We start from the raw sequence: 13,376 nt of genomic DNA, 5'->3' as shown, positions 1-13,376 counted from the left end.
CAGAGTTGCAATGCCCTGAGGAGCAGAATGGAGCGTCGAGTTTCTCCGTCAGTCTTCAGTTCCATATCGTTCACATCAACAGAATACGATCTAGTCTAATTCTTTTAGATGAATATTACACTGTCAAGACTGTGCACAATGTTCTTTGTAGACGACCTATTCGATTGTTATCGTCGAAAATATTATCTGCTGGCGTATCGTTCTGCTACTCTGCATAGCTATTTCTGCAGAAATCATGCATCTCATTTCAGTTGTCGTTACGCTTGCCTATTCACCCTCCTGCGTAGCGCGCAAGCCTTGTTTAATGATCAGTCATTAAAAATTCCCTCCTAGTAACGGGAATAGCTCTAATAGTTCGACATATAGCGATCAAATAAAGGCCTAAAACCATCATTCAACAAATACTAATGTACTTGCAACTTTTACGATCCATCATATCATTGGTGGCAAATGATCCCTTACTGTTACTGAACCAATAATTATATAGAGTAGAATGGCCACTGCTGCCAGGCAACAACACAGATGTCAATGTTCATGGGCTATAAAAGCAGATTCATTTTCTTTGTGTTACAATTGAACTTATTTATATGCCACAAACAGCGACAATATTTAAGGTTTGTTAACTTGTTAACACTATACCATCCAAAACGGTTAAACACTGTTAATGGTAGCGTTTCGTACATATAGCCTCCACTTATGAATGTTATCAGCTGGACAGAAAAAGTGAACACTCAGACTGAGTGACGTAATTTCATGGAGTACGTGTCAGCCTGCCAAGACTACGCACGTGTCAAACACGTTCTTTGCGGCAGAGGCTGTGGGAGTCAGTCAGCATCGAGGCAACTTTACCCGACTGACGCACGAGTGAGTGGTCCCACCGGTCTTCACATCCACACCAGGGTCAGCTTCGCCAGTTTCCCTGCTTTGGTTACGTCTGTGGGTAGACTGGACTCCAGCCTCGAATTTCAGCGATCATGACGTCCTTGCCTCGCACACAATATTTTGCAATGCGTAGGAGACACTTTTCTTGTCGTGAGGTTGGAGCTTAATAATTTGTTGACAGCAAAGCTATTGGAAGGGGATTTTTCCACGGCTGTAGCACGCGGACAGCTGACCAACTCGTTCCCAGGCGCCAGACTATAGCTAACTGCCCTTTGTCAGAGTCGCTTATGTTGGTGGATTTCCCAACTTGCGGCCCATACCGTCGTCAGAATGATTCCCCATTCGCCTCCGCTCCGCTTACACGGGGTGTTTCACACTTTCTATTATAGGCTTTTACGGGTTATGGAGTAGATAAAGTTTTAACAACGTCTGTATCTACATCGACACTTCGCAATCCACTTATGCGCGTGGCAGAGGGTACCGCGTACCGCTACTTGTCACTCCCTTTTCCGTACCACTTGCAAACAGAACGTGGGAAAAACGACCGTCTATATACCTCCGTAGGAGCCCTAATTTCTCTCATCTTACATTCGTGGTCCTTAAGTGCAATGTACGTTTGAGGCAACAGAATCGTTCTGCAGTCAGCTTCAAATGCCCGTTCTCTAAATTTTCTCAATAGCGTTCTTCGGAAAGAATATCACCTTCCCTCCAGGGATTCCCAGTTGACTTCCCGAAGCATATCCGTAATACCTGCGTGTTGCTCGAACTTACCATTAGCAAATCTAGCAGCCGCCTCTCAATTATTTGCATGTCTTAACAATGAGTCCATATCCGGAAATTTACGATTCGGATGTAAAATACGTTCAAAGATCAGATCACTTTTGGATATCCCTCTTCAAGGTACGCACAAAACTCAGATGAGGGCTCAGTGTCACTTCCAGCTGTAGTTATGACATCCTGTATCATTTTCGTCCGAGTACAAAAACGGCTGCGACAAACTGGTACATTTATCGTGTTTGAGGATCAGTCATAATTTTTTCAGAAGACTCATAGTCACCAGTGACCGTGAAAATTATTAATTTCCGGTATTGCAATTTCGGCCTTAAGGTCATTATCAAGTGGTCTACAGCAAGAGGTCTACAGCAAAAGAAAAAAGATTAATAGAGTGTATACATAAATGACATTAATATCATACATGCCAGTTACATTACAAAAAATGCCATAAATAATTACCCTGTGCTTTAGCACCCATGTACAAATGTTATTGTCATTTGTACGTTGAGCATTTTAACTTCAACAATACTCAACATTAAACAACTGAGAGGCTACGCACATAGTGAAAATAACATGTATTAATACACTGTTGCCTAATTAACATCGATAACTTAACTATTACCAAATCACTATTCTCTTACACCTTGTACAGAACAACTCGTGTAGCTTGCAGGGAACACTTTCACAAGACGTATTTTTTGCTCTCGTCGGAGATTTTAAGTTCCAGAGTAAATACTTGTCATCACAGTACCTTAAGGTCAGTTTTACATTCGTTGACAGAAATCAGCTTTGTATATTACGACACAGTCATATGGTGTACGGCAAAGCTTTCCAAACTGTGTGCCCAAACACCACTGCGATGTTGAGTGACAGGATCAGTGGTGACGCGAGACTAATAAATTCAGATTTGTAATGCTCGTCCAGCCCATTTGAGCCACTAAATTCCTTGAAGTATTCTAAAGTTTTGTATCTATGAAAGTTGTTTAATGTATAATTGCACTCTACTTATAAATCAGAAATAAAATTATTGTTTTAAAATAGCGACCATAGAATTTCTTTTATTAATGTTAGTGAGCGGGTGTCTCGAGGTACTATATGTATTAGAGGAATGTCGTCATGAGAAAAAGTTTGGAACATTCTAGTATAGACTACGAGATACGAAATGTATTCATTACCACTGCGGCGTAATGGTAATCTCGACTTAAAAAGGACGTTGTTCTTCACGTAGAGGAGTACTCTACACATTGCACATGCCATGGACTGCTATATAGCCCACATTGTCACCATCGTTTGCGCACCGTGAAACGGAAGACTTGGACGTGATCTGATCTTAGAAACTTATGTTAGAGTCACACGGTACATCACCGGATATGGATTTCTTATTAAGGCTTTTGTCTTCTAGGTCCCCTCTGCAACTGTTAGAAGTCTGTAATAAGAATTGCGGAACAACCTGTACACTTTCCTTACTTCGTGCAACGGCACCAGGCGTGTATCAGTCCAGCGGCGAGCCGTCGTCTCAATGGTTTGACCTATCAGTGATGCACTTTTTTTTTTTTTTTTGGTAGGGTTTAAGGGCGCTCAACTGCTGAGGTCATTAGCGCCCAGTCACTGGTGTTAGAGCACAAGGAACCTGCTAAAACTCAAGGGGATGGGGGGACATCAAAAGGACCTGACAAAGATGCAGATGAAATAAGTAAAAAGGTTAAATGTCTTTGGTCAAGCCAGTTAAAGTTATAAAACACAGAAGACGAGCAGCTGCTCGAGCGTCATCAGCTAAAACATCCGGTAAGGTAGATGGCAGGGACAGGACAACACGAAATTGACTAAAACGGGGACACGACAATAAAACATGGCGCACCGTTAATGCCTGACCACAAGGGCACTGCGGGGCTGGGTTACCAGAGAGCAGGTAGCGGTGGCTAAACCGGCAATGCCCAATCCGCAACCTGGTCAGAAGGACCTCCTCGCGCCGAGATGGTCGGGAGGAAGTTGTCCAAGCAGTTGGGAGCGGTTTTACTGCCTGGAGCTTGTTTCCTTGGAGGGATGACCAAGCATCCCACCACAAGGACACAAGCCTCTTACATACATCCCCACAAACGTCAGATGACGGGACACAATGGGAGGCTGGCCGAGGCTGGAGGACTGCAGCCTTGGCTGCAGCATCCGCAGCCTCATTCCCAGGCACTCCTACATGTCCGGGGACCCACAGAAAGCTGACAGAACCGCCATTGTCAGCGAAAGAATGGAGGGACTGCTGTATTCGTTGAATCAAGGGATGGACCGGATAGGGAGCCCCAAGGCTCTGAAGAGCACTGAGTGAGTCAGTGCAGAGTACATACGATGAATGGCGGTGGCGGCGGGCATACTGAATGGCCTGATGGAGAGCAAAAAGCTCGGCCGTAAAGCTGGAACATTGGTCAAGGAGCCGGTATTTAAAGGTGGCGGTCCCGACGACAAGGGCACAGCCGACACCATCGTCAGTTTTGGAGCCATCGGTGTAAATAAAGGTGTGACCAGCAAGTCGAGCACGAAGTTCGACAAACCGTGAGCAATACACTGCAGCCGGAGTACCCTCCTTCGGGAGTGAGCTGAGGTCGAGATAAATAGGAACCGGAGCCTGGAGCCAAGGTGGTGTCGGGCTCTCACCCTCTCTGAAGGTGGTAGGGAGGGCAAAATCCAATTGTCGAAGCAGGCGACGGAAGCGGACTCCGGGGGGCAGCAGGGCAGACACATACAACCCGTACTGACGGTCGAGAGAATCGGCGAAGAAGGACTTGTAAGAGGGGTGTTCGGGCATAGACAACAGCCGGCAGGCATACCGACACAGCAGTATGTCGCGCCGGTAGGTCAATGGTAACTCGGCAGCTTCAGCGTAAAGACTCTCGACAGGACTAGTGTAGAAGGCTCCGGTCGCAAGACGTATCCCCCGATGGTGGATGGAGTTGAGCCGGCGTAAGAGGCACGGCCGAGCGGACGAGTAGACGAAGCTCCCATAATCCAGCTTCGATCGGACTATGGACCGATACAAGCGAAGCAGGACAGTGCGATCCGCTCCCCAAGATGAACCGCTAAGAACTCTGAGGACATTAAGGGAACGTGTACAACGGGCCGCCAAATAAGAGACATGTGGAGACCAACACAGTTTCCGGTCCAACGTGAGCCCTAGAAACTGAGTTGTGTCCACGAATGGGAGAACAACGGGACCGAGATGTAAGGATGGCGGAAGGAACGCTTTATATCGCCAAAAGTTGATACAAACCGTCTTCTCTTCAGAGAACCGGAAGCCATTTGCCACGCTCCATGAGTAGAGGCTGTCTAGACAACGCTGGAGGCAGCGCTCCAGGAGGCATGTTCTCTGGGCACTGCAGTAGATCGCGAAGTCATCGACAAAGAGAGAGCCTGAGACATTAGGTGGAATGCAATCCATAATTGGATTGATCGCGATGGCAAAAAGGGCTACGCTCAAGACGGAGCCCTGAGGCACTCCGTTCTCCTGGAGGAAGACGTCGGACAATACGGAACCCACACGTACCCTAAACTTTCGATCCGTTAAAAAGGAATCAATAAAAAGGGGCAGACGACCGCGTAGGCCCCACTTGTGCATAGTGCGGAGGATACCTCCTCTCCAACAGGTATCATAAGCCTTCTCCAAGTCGAAGAACACGGCTACCGTTTGGCGCCTTCGCAAAAAGTTGTTCATGATGAATGTCGACAGGGTCACAAGGTGGTCAACAGCGGAGCGGCGGCGACGAAAGCCGCATTAGTGATGCACTTCGGAACGTTCGCGAAAGGTCTCTTACTAACAAGGAAGAAAAAGCTAGTAATTCCTCCGTTGTTCCAAACCTATATAACTGTGACGTGGTTAAAGAAGCTACAAATAATGAAAATTTCACGCAAAATGAGGTAGCCATGAATGCTTCGGAGCACTAGTTGATCATGTCCTTTCTCCTTACCATCAGATCTCTTCATTAATGTAATCTACGTTTGTCGAACGAACTACCAAGTGGCCCGTGTCTGATGTAAAATCAGGCTACAGTCAAGAAGAGATAAGCCTTTCCCATCTTCGGATTACATTCCGTTAGGCGTATCTCGGCTGTCTCCCCTCCTGTCCAACAATAAACCCTTTACCCTCTTGCTGTCTATATTCTCCCATCTTCCGTAATACCCATATTTTTCCCTTCTTCTCTCCTAGTAATCTTATTATTTTTCCAGGCCGTCTCCTCGTCATGAATTTCTGTTACTATATCGTAGCTTCAGTCTGAGTGATGTGCTGTGTTACGGTAATAGTGATGATGAAACCTAATTCAAGTACGACACATGTTGACATGGTAACTGCAAATCTCTAATAATTCCTGATTAGATGCAGACACTGATAATCTGAGTAAAGTAACTCGAACAATGAAAAAAGTAATGGAGTGTACAAACTATTTATTTTAATAATAGACTTCTCTCTTTAAAACAAGATGCAAGCGTAGAACATGAGCTTTGCCTCTCAGATCGGTCGAATGCTCAACAATAAAAACTGTATTATATTGAACCATAAGGCCTCAACAAAACGAAGGAAGGTTTTCACTTGCGACAGGTTTCAGCAGAACGTAGTTTCAGTCACTTAATTTTCACACTATTAAGTTGTTTCGTTACCTCTAAACTTGTACTAGAAGAAGGCTCAATAAAGGTAAGGCATTTCGATAACAGCCTTCAACACAGGCATTATTACGGAAACTACCGACCCACTGCGACCAAGCGGTGAAAAAGCAATTCTCATGACAGTTAACATTTGTAGCAGCCCACATTTCATTTCATATTAAAGTCAAACGACTTTCGACGCTGACACTGCGAAATGTGAGCAACAGAGGATTTCATCCATATGATATTTCTAGGTTTATATATTAAACTAACCATGGCGTTAATGTATAATCAGATTATATAATCAGAAAACCGATCTACTGCTTTTTCTTGAACGACTCTAGTAGCTTGTGGAAACTGGTTGGGTGGAAACTTTCATGAGAAAACAATACTGGATACGTGCCGGGTAGATGTGGAAAAATACCGCTCAGGCAGTGACACGATAAGGAACAAAGGCAGCCGTGAGATGGGCACCACAGCAACTACAGGCCGTTAACTGATCAGTTTACGCTGTGTTTAAGTAGTAACAGTAACATCTCACTGAGTATAAGGTCTTAAGGAACTCGAAATGGATTCTAAATGTCTTAGCCTGAGCGGTACCCAGTTAAATGACACTACGGAAATAGGTTATAAGTAGATATAATAATGCCTATGTATCTAGATATTTTCTGGATAATATGCGAAAGTAATTTTTGTAGATGGGATAGTAACAGCTGCTACTAGAAGCAGCCAAATTATTACTGAGAAAAAAAAGATTGCCAGAATTAGACATTGTATGCATAAAGAAAAAGTCCAGTAATAGTTTCGAAAGCGGAAAGCTGACATTCTTTGGGTGTATGAGTACAATGAAACAATATCCAGCCACTCTTCACTGTGATCTTACTTTAAAGGAAAGCCGTGTTAGGTATTGGAACCTCTACGAAATGAGTATGTTAATAAGGACACTAATTTGACGCACCAGTGACTATGAAGAAGGAAGATGGTATGTTATTAAGTTCTACAAAACATACGGTACAGAGAAGAATTTCAGGTCAGATTTTTACGTATCTGACAGTGAGTAGAACGACGAATTTTTACCCAAATTTTCCTTAGAAGAATATGAACCATATGTCAGTTGCGAAATTCAGTATTACAGGCTCATAGGTTTCCAAGTAGTTCAGATAATTGTACTTTTAGTGCTAATGCCCTGTTGGACGTTCAGAACTTATTTTACCAATGATGTGTATACTACACTACTGGCCATTAAAATTGCTACACCAAGAAGAAATGCAGATGATAAACATGTATTCATTGGGCAAATATACTAGAACTGACATGCAATTAAATTTTCACGCAATTTGGGTGCATAGATCCTGAGAAATCAGTAACCAGAACACCCACCTCTGGCCGTAATAACGGCCTTCATACGCCTGGGCATTGAGCCAGACAGAGCTTGGATGTCGTGCACAGGTATAGCTGCCCATGCAGCTTCAACACGATACCACAGTTCAAGAGTAGTGACTGGCGTATTGTGACGAGCCAGTTGCTCGGCCACCATTGACCAGGCGTTTTCAGTTGGTGAGAGATCTGGAGAATGTGCTGGCCAGGGCAGAAATCTAATATTTTCTGTATCCAGAAAGGCCCGTACAGGACCTGCAACATGCGGTCGTGCATTATCCTGCTGAAATGTAGGGTTTCGCAGGGATCGAATGAAGGGCAGAGCCACGGGTCTAACACATCTGAAATGTAACGTCCACTGTTCAAAGTGCCGTCAGTGCGAAGAAGAGGTGACCGAGACGTGTAACCAATGGCACCCCATACCATCACGCCGGGTGATACGCCAGTATGGCGAAGACGAATACACGCTTCCAAAGTGCGTTCAACGCGATGTCGCCAAACACGAATACGACCATCATGATGCTGTAAACAGAACCTGGATTCATCCGAAAAACTAACGTTTTGCCATTCGTGCACCCAGGTTCGTCGTTGAGTACACCATCGCAGGCGCTCCTGTCTGTGATGCAGCTTCAAGGGTAACCGCAGCCATCGTCTCCGTGCTGATAGTCAGTCCATGCTGCTGCAAACGTCGTCTAACTATTCGTGCAGATGGTTATTGTCTTGCAAACGTCCCCGTCTGTTAACTCAGGGATCGAGACGTGGCTGCACGATCCGTTACAGCCATGCGGATAAGATGCCTGTCATCTCGACTGCTAGTGAGAAGAGGCCGTTGGGATCCAGCACGGTATTCCGTATTACCCTCCTGAACCCATTAATTCCATATTCTGCTAACAGTCGTGGGATCTCGACCAACGCGAGCAGCAATGTCGCGATACGATAAACCGCAATCGCGATAGGTTACAATCCGACCTTTATCAAAGTCGGAAACGTGGTGGTACGCATTTCTCCTCCTTACATGAGGCATCGCAACAACGTTTCACCAGGCGACGGCGGTCAACTGCTATTTGTGTATGAGAAATCGGTTGGAAACCTTCCTCATGTCAGCACGTTGTAGGTGCCGCCAACCTTGTGTGAATGCTCTGAAAAGCTAATCATTGCATATCACAGCATCATCTTCCTGTCGGTTAAATTTTGCGTCTGTAGCACGTCATCTTCGTGGTGTAGCAATTTTAATGGCCAGTAGTGTATTTCAACAAAATTAGTGGATCTACAACAACCTACACGTTTGCCCCAAAAGCCAGTTTTTCGTACTCAGCTTAGTTGTAGGACTTCTGAACACATCATGGTGCACAGAGTTTCTTACAGTGAAGGCACTGTATTTATTGACAAAGCGAGCCATTGCCTCGGTCCTACCAGGAACTAACACTGTCACGTGACTAGGTTCAGTTACAATCCAGTACCCACGCAGGGCATCAGCGTGCAGACGTACAGCATGTGGCAGCGCTCTTCTTTTAAGGCTACTGGCGTGTGTACTGCTGCTAGATTCCCCTCTCGGTTCTCAGTCGTAAACATGAGGGCGTTGCCATCCTAGCCAGATCTTAAGGTCACTTTGCCAGTTAATACTCTAATGTTTTCCGGACAGTATTATACGTGAGACGTGTCCGACTTACCGGATCTGGAGAGCTTGTCAACGGACTCAAAGCGGCCCTCCACTTTGGAGCGCAGCGAGTCCAAGTCGAAAGGCGCCACGAAGCCATGGTCCACGCTGCGGCTCTTGCTCCTGCAACACAAATGGAAGCCCACAGTCGCAAAGCGGCACAAATATGCAAATCTTGTGCGTAGCGCCTCAACTCCAGCACAATACGAGCTCAATAACCCAGCAACAACTTCTCAGATTTTAAGGAGGCGATGAGTTACAGCTTTAAAGTATCTCTGGAAAATCATTATTTGGCACGAGAACAGTATGTCACTTTATTAGAACTACCGGTTTTTGTAAGGCAACAGACCGTCGTCACGTATAGAAAACATCAGTTACAAAACATGCGTTCAGTCATGATCATTTGTGTCTAGGCCACGTGCTTCACCCTGTAAACATATTGCCTTTTGTTGGAATCGAGCCCTTTCCTGAATTTTGAAATTTTTATGCATTTAATGTTTAATGTTTATCTAGTTAGACAGTTACGACAATTATGGAAATGTAGTTCTACCTGGAGCAAACATAAATTGTTCTTGGTGAACACATAAATGTGTTTCGTTTAATTTTCATTGCCGCCAGTGGGTTCATTTATTTTATGTAAAACACGTGAAACTTTTGCATGATAATGTACACAATTTTGGGATTATGGTATTCATATTCCCAACACTATTAACAAAAATTTCTAACTCAGTATCACATTGGTGTTTGTAAGGCTGTCTATCAATTGCAGTGCAGCTGATATTTTGCTCCGGTTTGTCATCTGCAATTTATCTGGAAATAATGCAAGTAATATCTGCATACCCGAAATTTTTATATTACGTGAATACCCATTGCTGTAATTATCGTTCTCCATCTTTTTCATAACAGGAAAGTGAATTCTTTTATTTAGAATTTCTTTACTCAGCTAACACTTAACAACCACTTAATCATCATCGTGTGAAGTGTAGTGCCGAACAAAATCACTATCTGTAAAACGAAGCATTCATCTTCATCAGCTCGGAACATCGGAACGTAATAACTGTGTCAGTTGTGTCTTTACTCCAAGGTAGTTCTTCATTGGGTGTTGACGTGGTATGTTTGATTTGTAAGATGACACCATTATTTCACGACGAATGTTCGCAGACCTCGAGAAAAGCAGTACTGACAAACTTAAATTCCAGATTCAAAATGGAATGTTAAATACGGAGACATTCTCTAAAAACACGTATCTGAAACACCATAAAATGCTGTTTAGCTGCTCAGTATGCAATTGTTAACACTTTTTTCTCATTTATGAACTTAACAAACGATTACTGATAATTTGTTCTATTTATAACTTGGAATGTGTTCCGCAAGTGATTTATACTGAATCTTACTGCGGAATATTAAGTAGTAACAAAAAAAAACAAAAAAAAAAGGGTCCATGTGATTGTGCAATAAAATGAGAAATCCAGAGAGATCCTATTCTTTTACAGGGGAGCAGCTATCATTACTTAAGGATATATTTATTCTTAAATTTTGTATTTATTGCTGCGTAATCTTAAGGCGGCCCCCGTCCACTGGATCAATGTACCACTTGTAAATGAACTTCGAAATGCACAACAGAAATGCAACATTATCAAGACGTTCCACAGGAACCTTCTAACACAGTTTGATGAGATACCGAACGCAGTTTCTAAATCTGTCAAAGCCATTAATTCGTATTCACAGTCCTAATGGAACTACTAAGAAATAAGGTATTATACGCTATTAGTCTTAAGTATGCCTTACCTCGAACAGGTAGGAATAACTTACGGTGCTCTTTTAAAGAAATGCGCGATTTTGTTCTATAGTCAAAGACAACAGTGTTGCTTTGGACTGTACGCATCAGTACACATATGGACCTCACACACGAAGCACGATTATGGTCTTTCGAAATCTGATCTACATTTACATGTATACCTCACAAGATACTATGCAGTGCATAGCGGAATTTACGCTGCGCCATTTCTGAAGTCTCCCTTTCTTGTTCGAGAGGTAAACGGAGCGAGCGGGAAGTGATAGTCCGTATACATCTTTACAAGCCCTAATCTCCCTTTTATTTTGTTGCTTTGGTATTTTGAAAAGATGAACTCTAGATGCAGCAGGATCGTTCTGCCGTCTGGCGCAAATGCTGGTGCTCTGCAGTTCCTCAATGGCGTTCCGCAAAATAAGATGGTCTTCTTCCCTCTAAGAATTCCCCCTATCCTATCAGACATACCGTTTGTCTACATGGAAACTGGGAACGTCCTATCGCACTTTCCAGGGGCCCTCATGACGTCACCATTATCTCTGAGGAGAGTCCTATCTTTCAGAACAACGTACTGGGTTCTGCTACTCATCTCGGCCGAATTTACTCCCAGGCCATCTGGGCTTCGTGTAGCGTATGTCGGGCAAGCACCATCAAAATTTGAAGTAAAAGAAGTATTTCGTTTTATACTGCGGTGCGGGCGCCTTGCAATCGGGAGGGAGGAGGACGGGGGAGGAGGGGGGGGGGGAGAGAGAGAGAGAGAGAGAGAGAGAGAGAGAGAGAGAGAGAGAGACTTAATTATTTTTGTACGCTGAATTATTCAGTGAGCAGCTGGTGCTAAGTACATCAGCGTTCACCTCTCAAACCACGCGCTCCTTCGCTTCAAACTCCCACCACATCTTGGAGACAAAATGCAGTTTGAAGTGAGTTCAATTTTGTAGAAAGCTGATTTGTTTCATAACTCATTCCTTCCAATACAGGACCCATAAAATATTTCGTCTTCCTATCTTCAAGAGGCTGATTCTTTAGTGCTTGAAGCCGCGAAAAAAAAAAATCTGCAGCTAACTTATTCGTTGCGACAATATAGCAAGAAACGCGCAAGGTATCTTACGATCCACAGGGTGACACACACAGTTTTGTGACTCGTAAAGCCACAACAAGGTCACGTGACCACCGCGAGCGTTTTAGCGGGAAACTCGGAAATAAAACAAATAAATACGAATGTATTTTCATGAAAATATTTTCGTTGTAATTATTATAAGATTATCAATTGGAAATACACTAATACTCTGGCTTTGCTTTTGTATAATTATGACGTCTGTATTCATTGTAGCGTAATACACAGAACTGGTATGGAAATTACGTTGATAAAAATGCGACAGCGAAATATTGCTCTCTTTGCAATGACACGTTATTGTTATTGTATTTATTCTGTAATCTATTAAAGAATGCTGTAAAATAAAAACTAATCCAACTAATAATAAACGCCCAAGAATTAAAAGAAACTTTTTTTATCTCTCCTATTCATTAAACCAAATTGTACAGTGAAAATTTATACACTCGAGTAACAGAAGTTAAACGCTATGTGATAGGCTTTTAAAGCAAAATGTTGTTTTCGTAGGTTGTTCATTATAAAATTTTCTCTGGTATTGCCCGCTTTACAGGCCCACCCTAGGGGCCTACACAACCCGAGTACAGCCCTTCTACTCACCATTACAGTTAAAACGTCTTAGAGCCAATCACATATTCAAGGACTTATTCCGTACGCTCAACACTGTGTTTACAGCCCACAGTGAGATGTGGTGTCTAACTCCTTCCAGTGCTCTAGACATACACAAAGCGCCTGTAGGCCTGCATCTGCAGTTCGTAGGATAATACTGAATAATAATGACCAGGTTTTCACTGAAGTAATTTTTGTCATGTGAAATTAAGTGAAATAGGTCAAGAAGGCATTATCAACTTAGTTCCATGAGAAAATCAGGACAGGAAGTGGAACTAGAGACATTAGGGGAGTAACTCGGAAATGACTTTCATTAGTCCACTAAGGCCGAGAATGAGCTTATGCCTCCTCCATTACATGGCAAATACCATTCGGCAAGATCAATGGGCGGAAAATTCAAGTCTTCAAATAAACTGGCATTCACTAGGCAGAATAAAGGTGACATGACAAGATACTCTTGGTTTATGGAAAGTTGTGAAAAACCACTGCCTACGACTTTTTCTGTTTGAATGGAATGTAACTCACGAAGGAAACCTCAGAAATAATATGAAATT

The 13,376-nt window shown here is 43.4% G+C and overlaps 1 protein-coding gene across 8 annotated transcripts in view; it reads right to left on the bottom strand.

Moving 5' to 3' along the window:
• LOC126457568 (nuclear receptor coactivator 7) overlaps positions 1 to 13,376 on the bottom strand; it is a 799,075-nt gene that overhangs the window by 462,798 nt on the left and 322,901 nt on the right. For all 8 annotated transcript variants that reach the window (XM_050093982.1, XM_050093983.1, XM_050093984.1 and 5 more), the window contains one exon: positions 9,330 to 9,439. In XM_050093982.1, the coding sequence (XP_049949939.1) occupies positions 9,330 to 9,439 (110 nt within the window). The remainder of the gene's footprint in view (positions 1 to 9,329; positions 9,440 to 13,376) is intronic.

Source organism: Schistocerca serialis, chromosome 2 (genome assembly GCF_023864345.2).
Source record: "Schistocerca serialis cubense isolate TAMUIC-IGC-003099 chromosome 2, iqSchSeri2.2, whole genome shotgun sequence".
Lineage (NCBI taxonomy): Eukaryota > Metazoa > Arthropoda > Insecta > Orthoptera > Acrididae > Schistocerca > Schistocerca serialis.
This window is presented reverse-complemented; position numbering and strand designations above follow the sequence as displayed.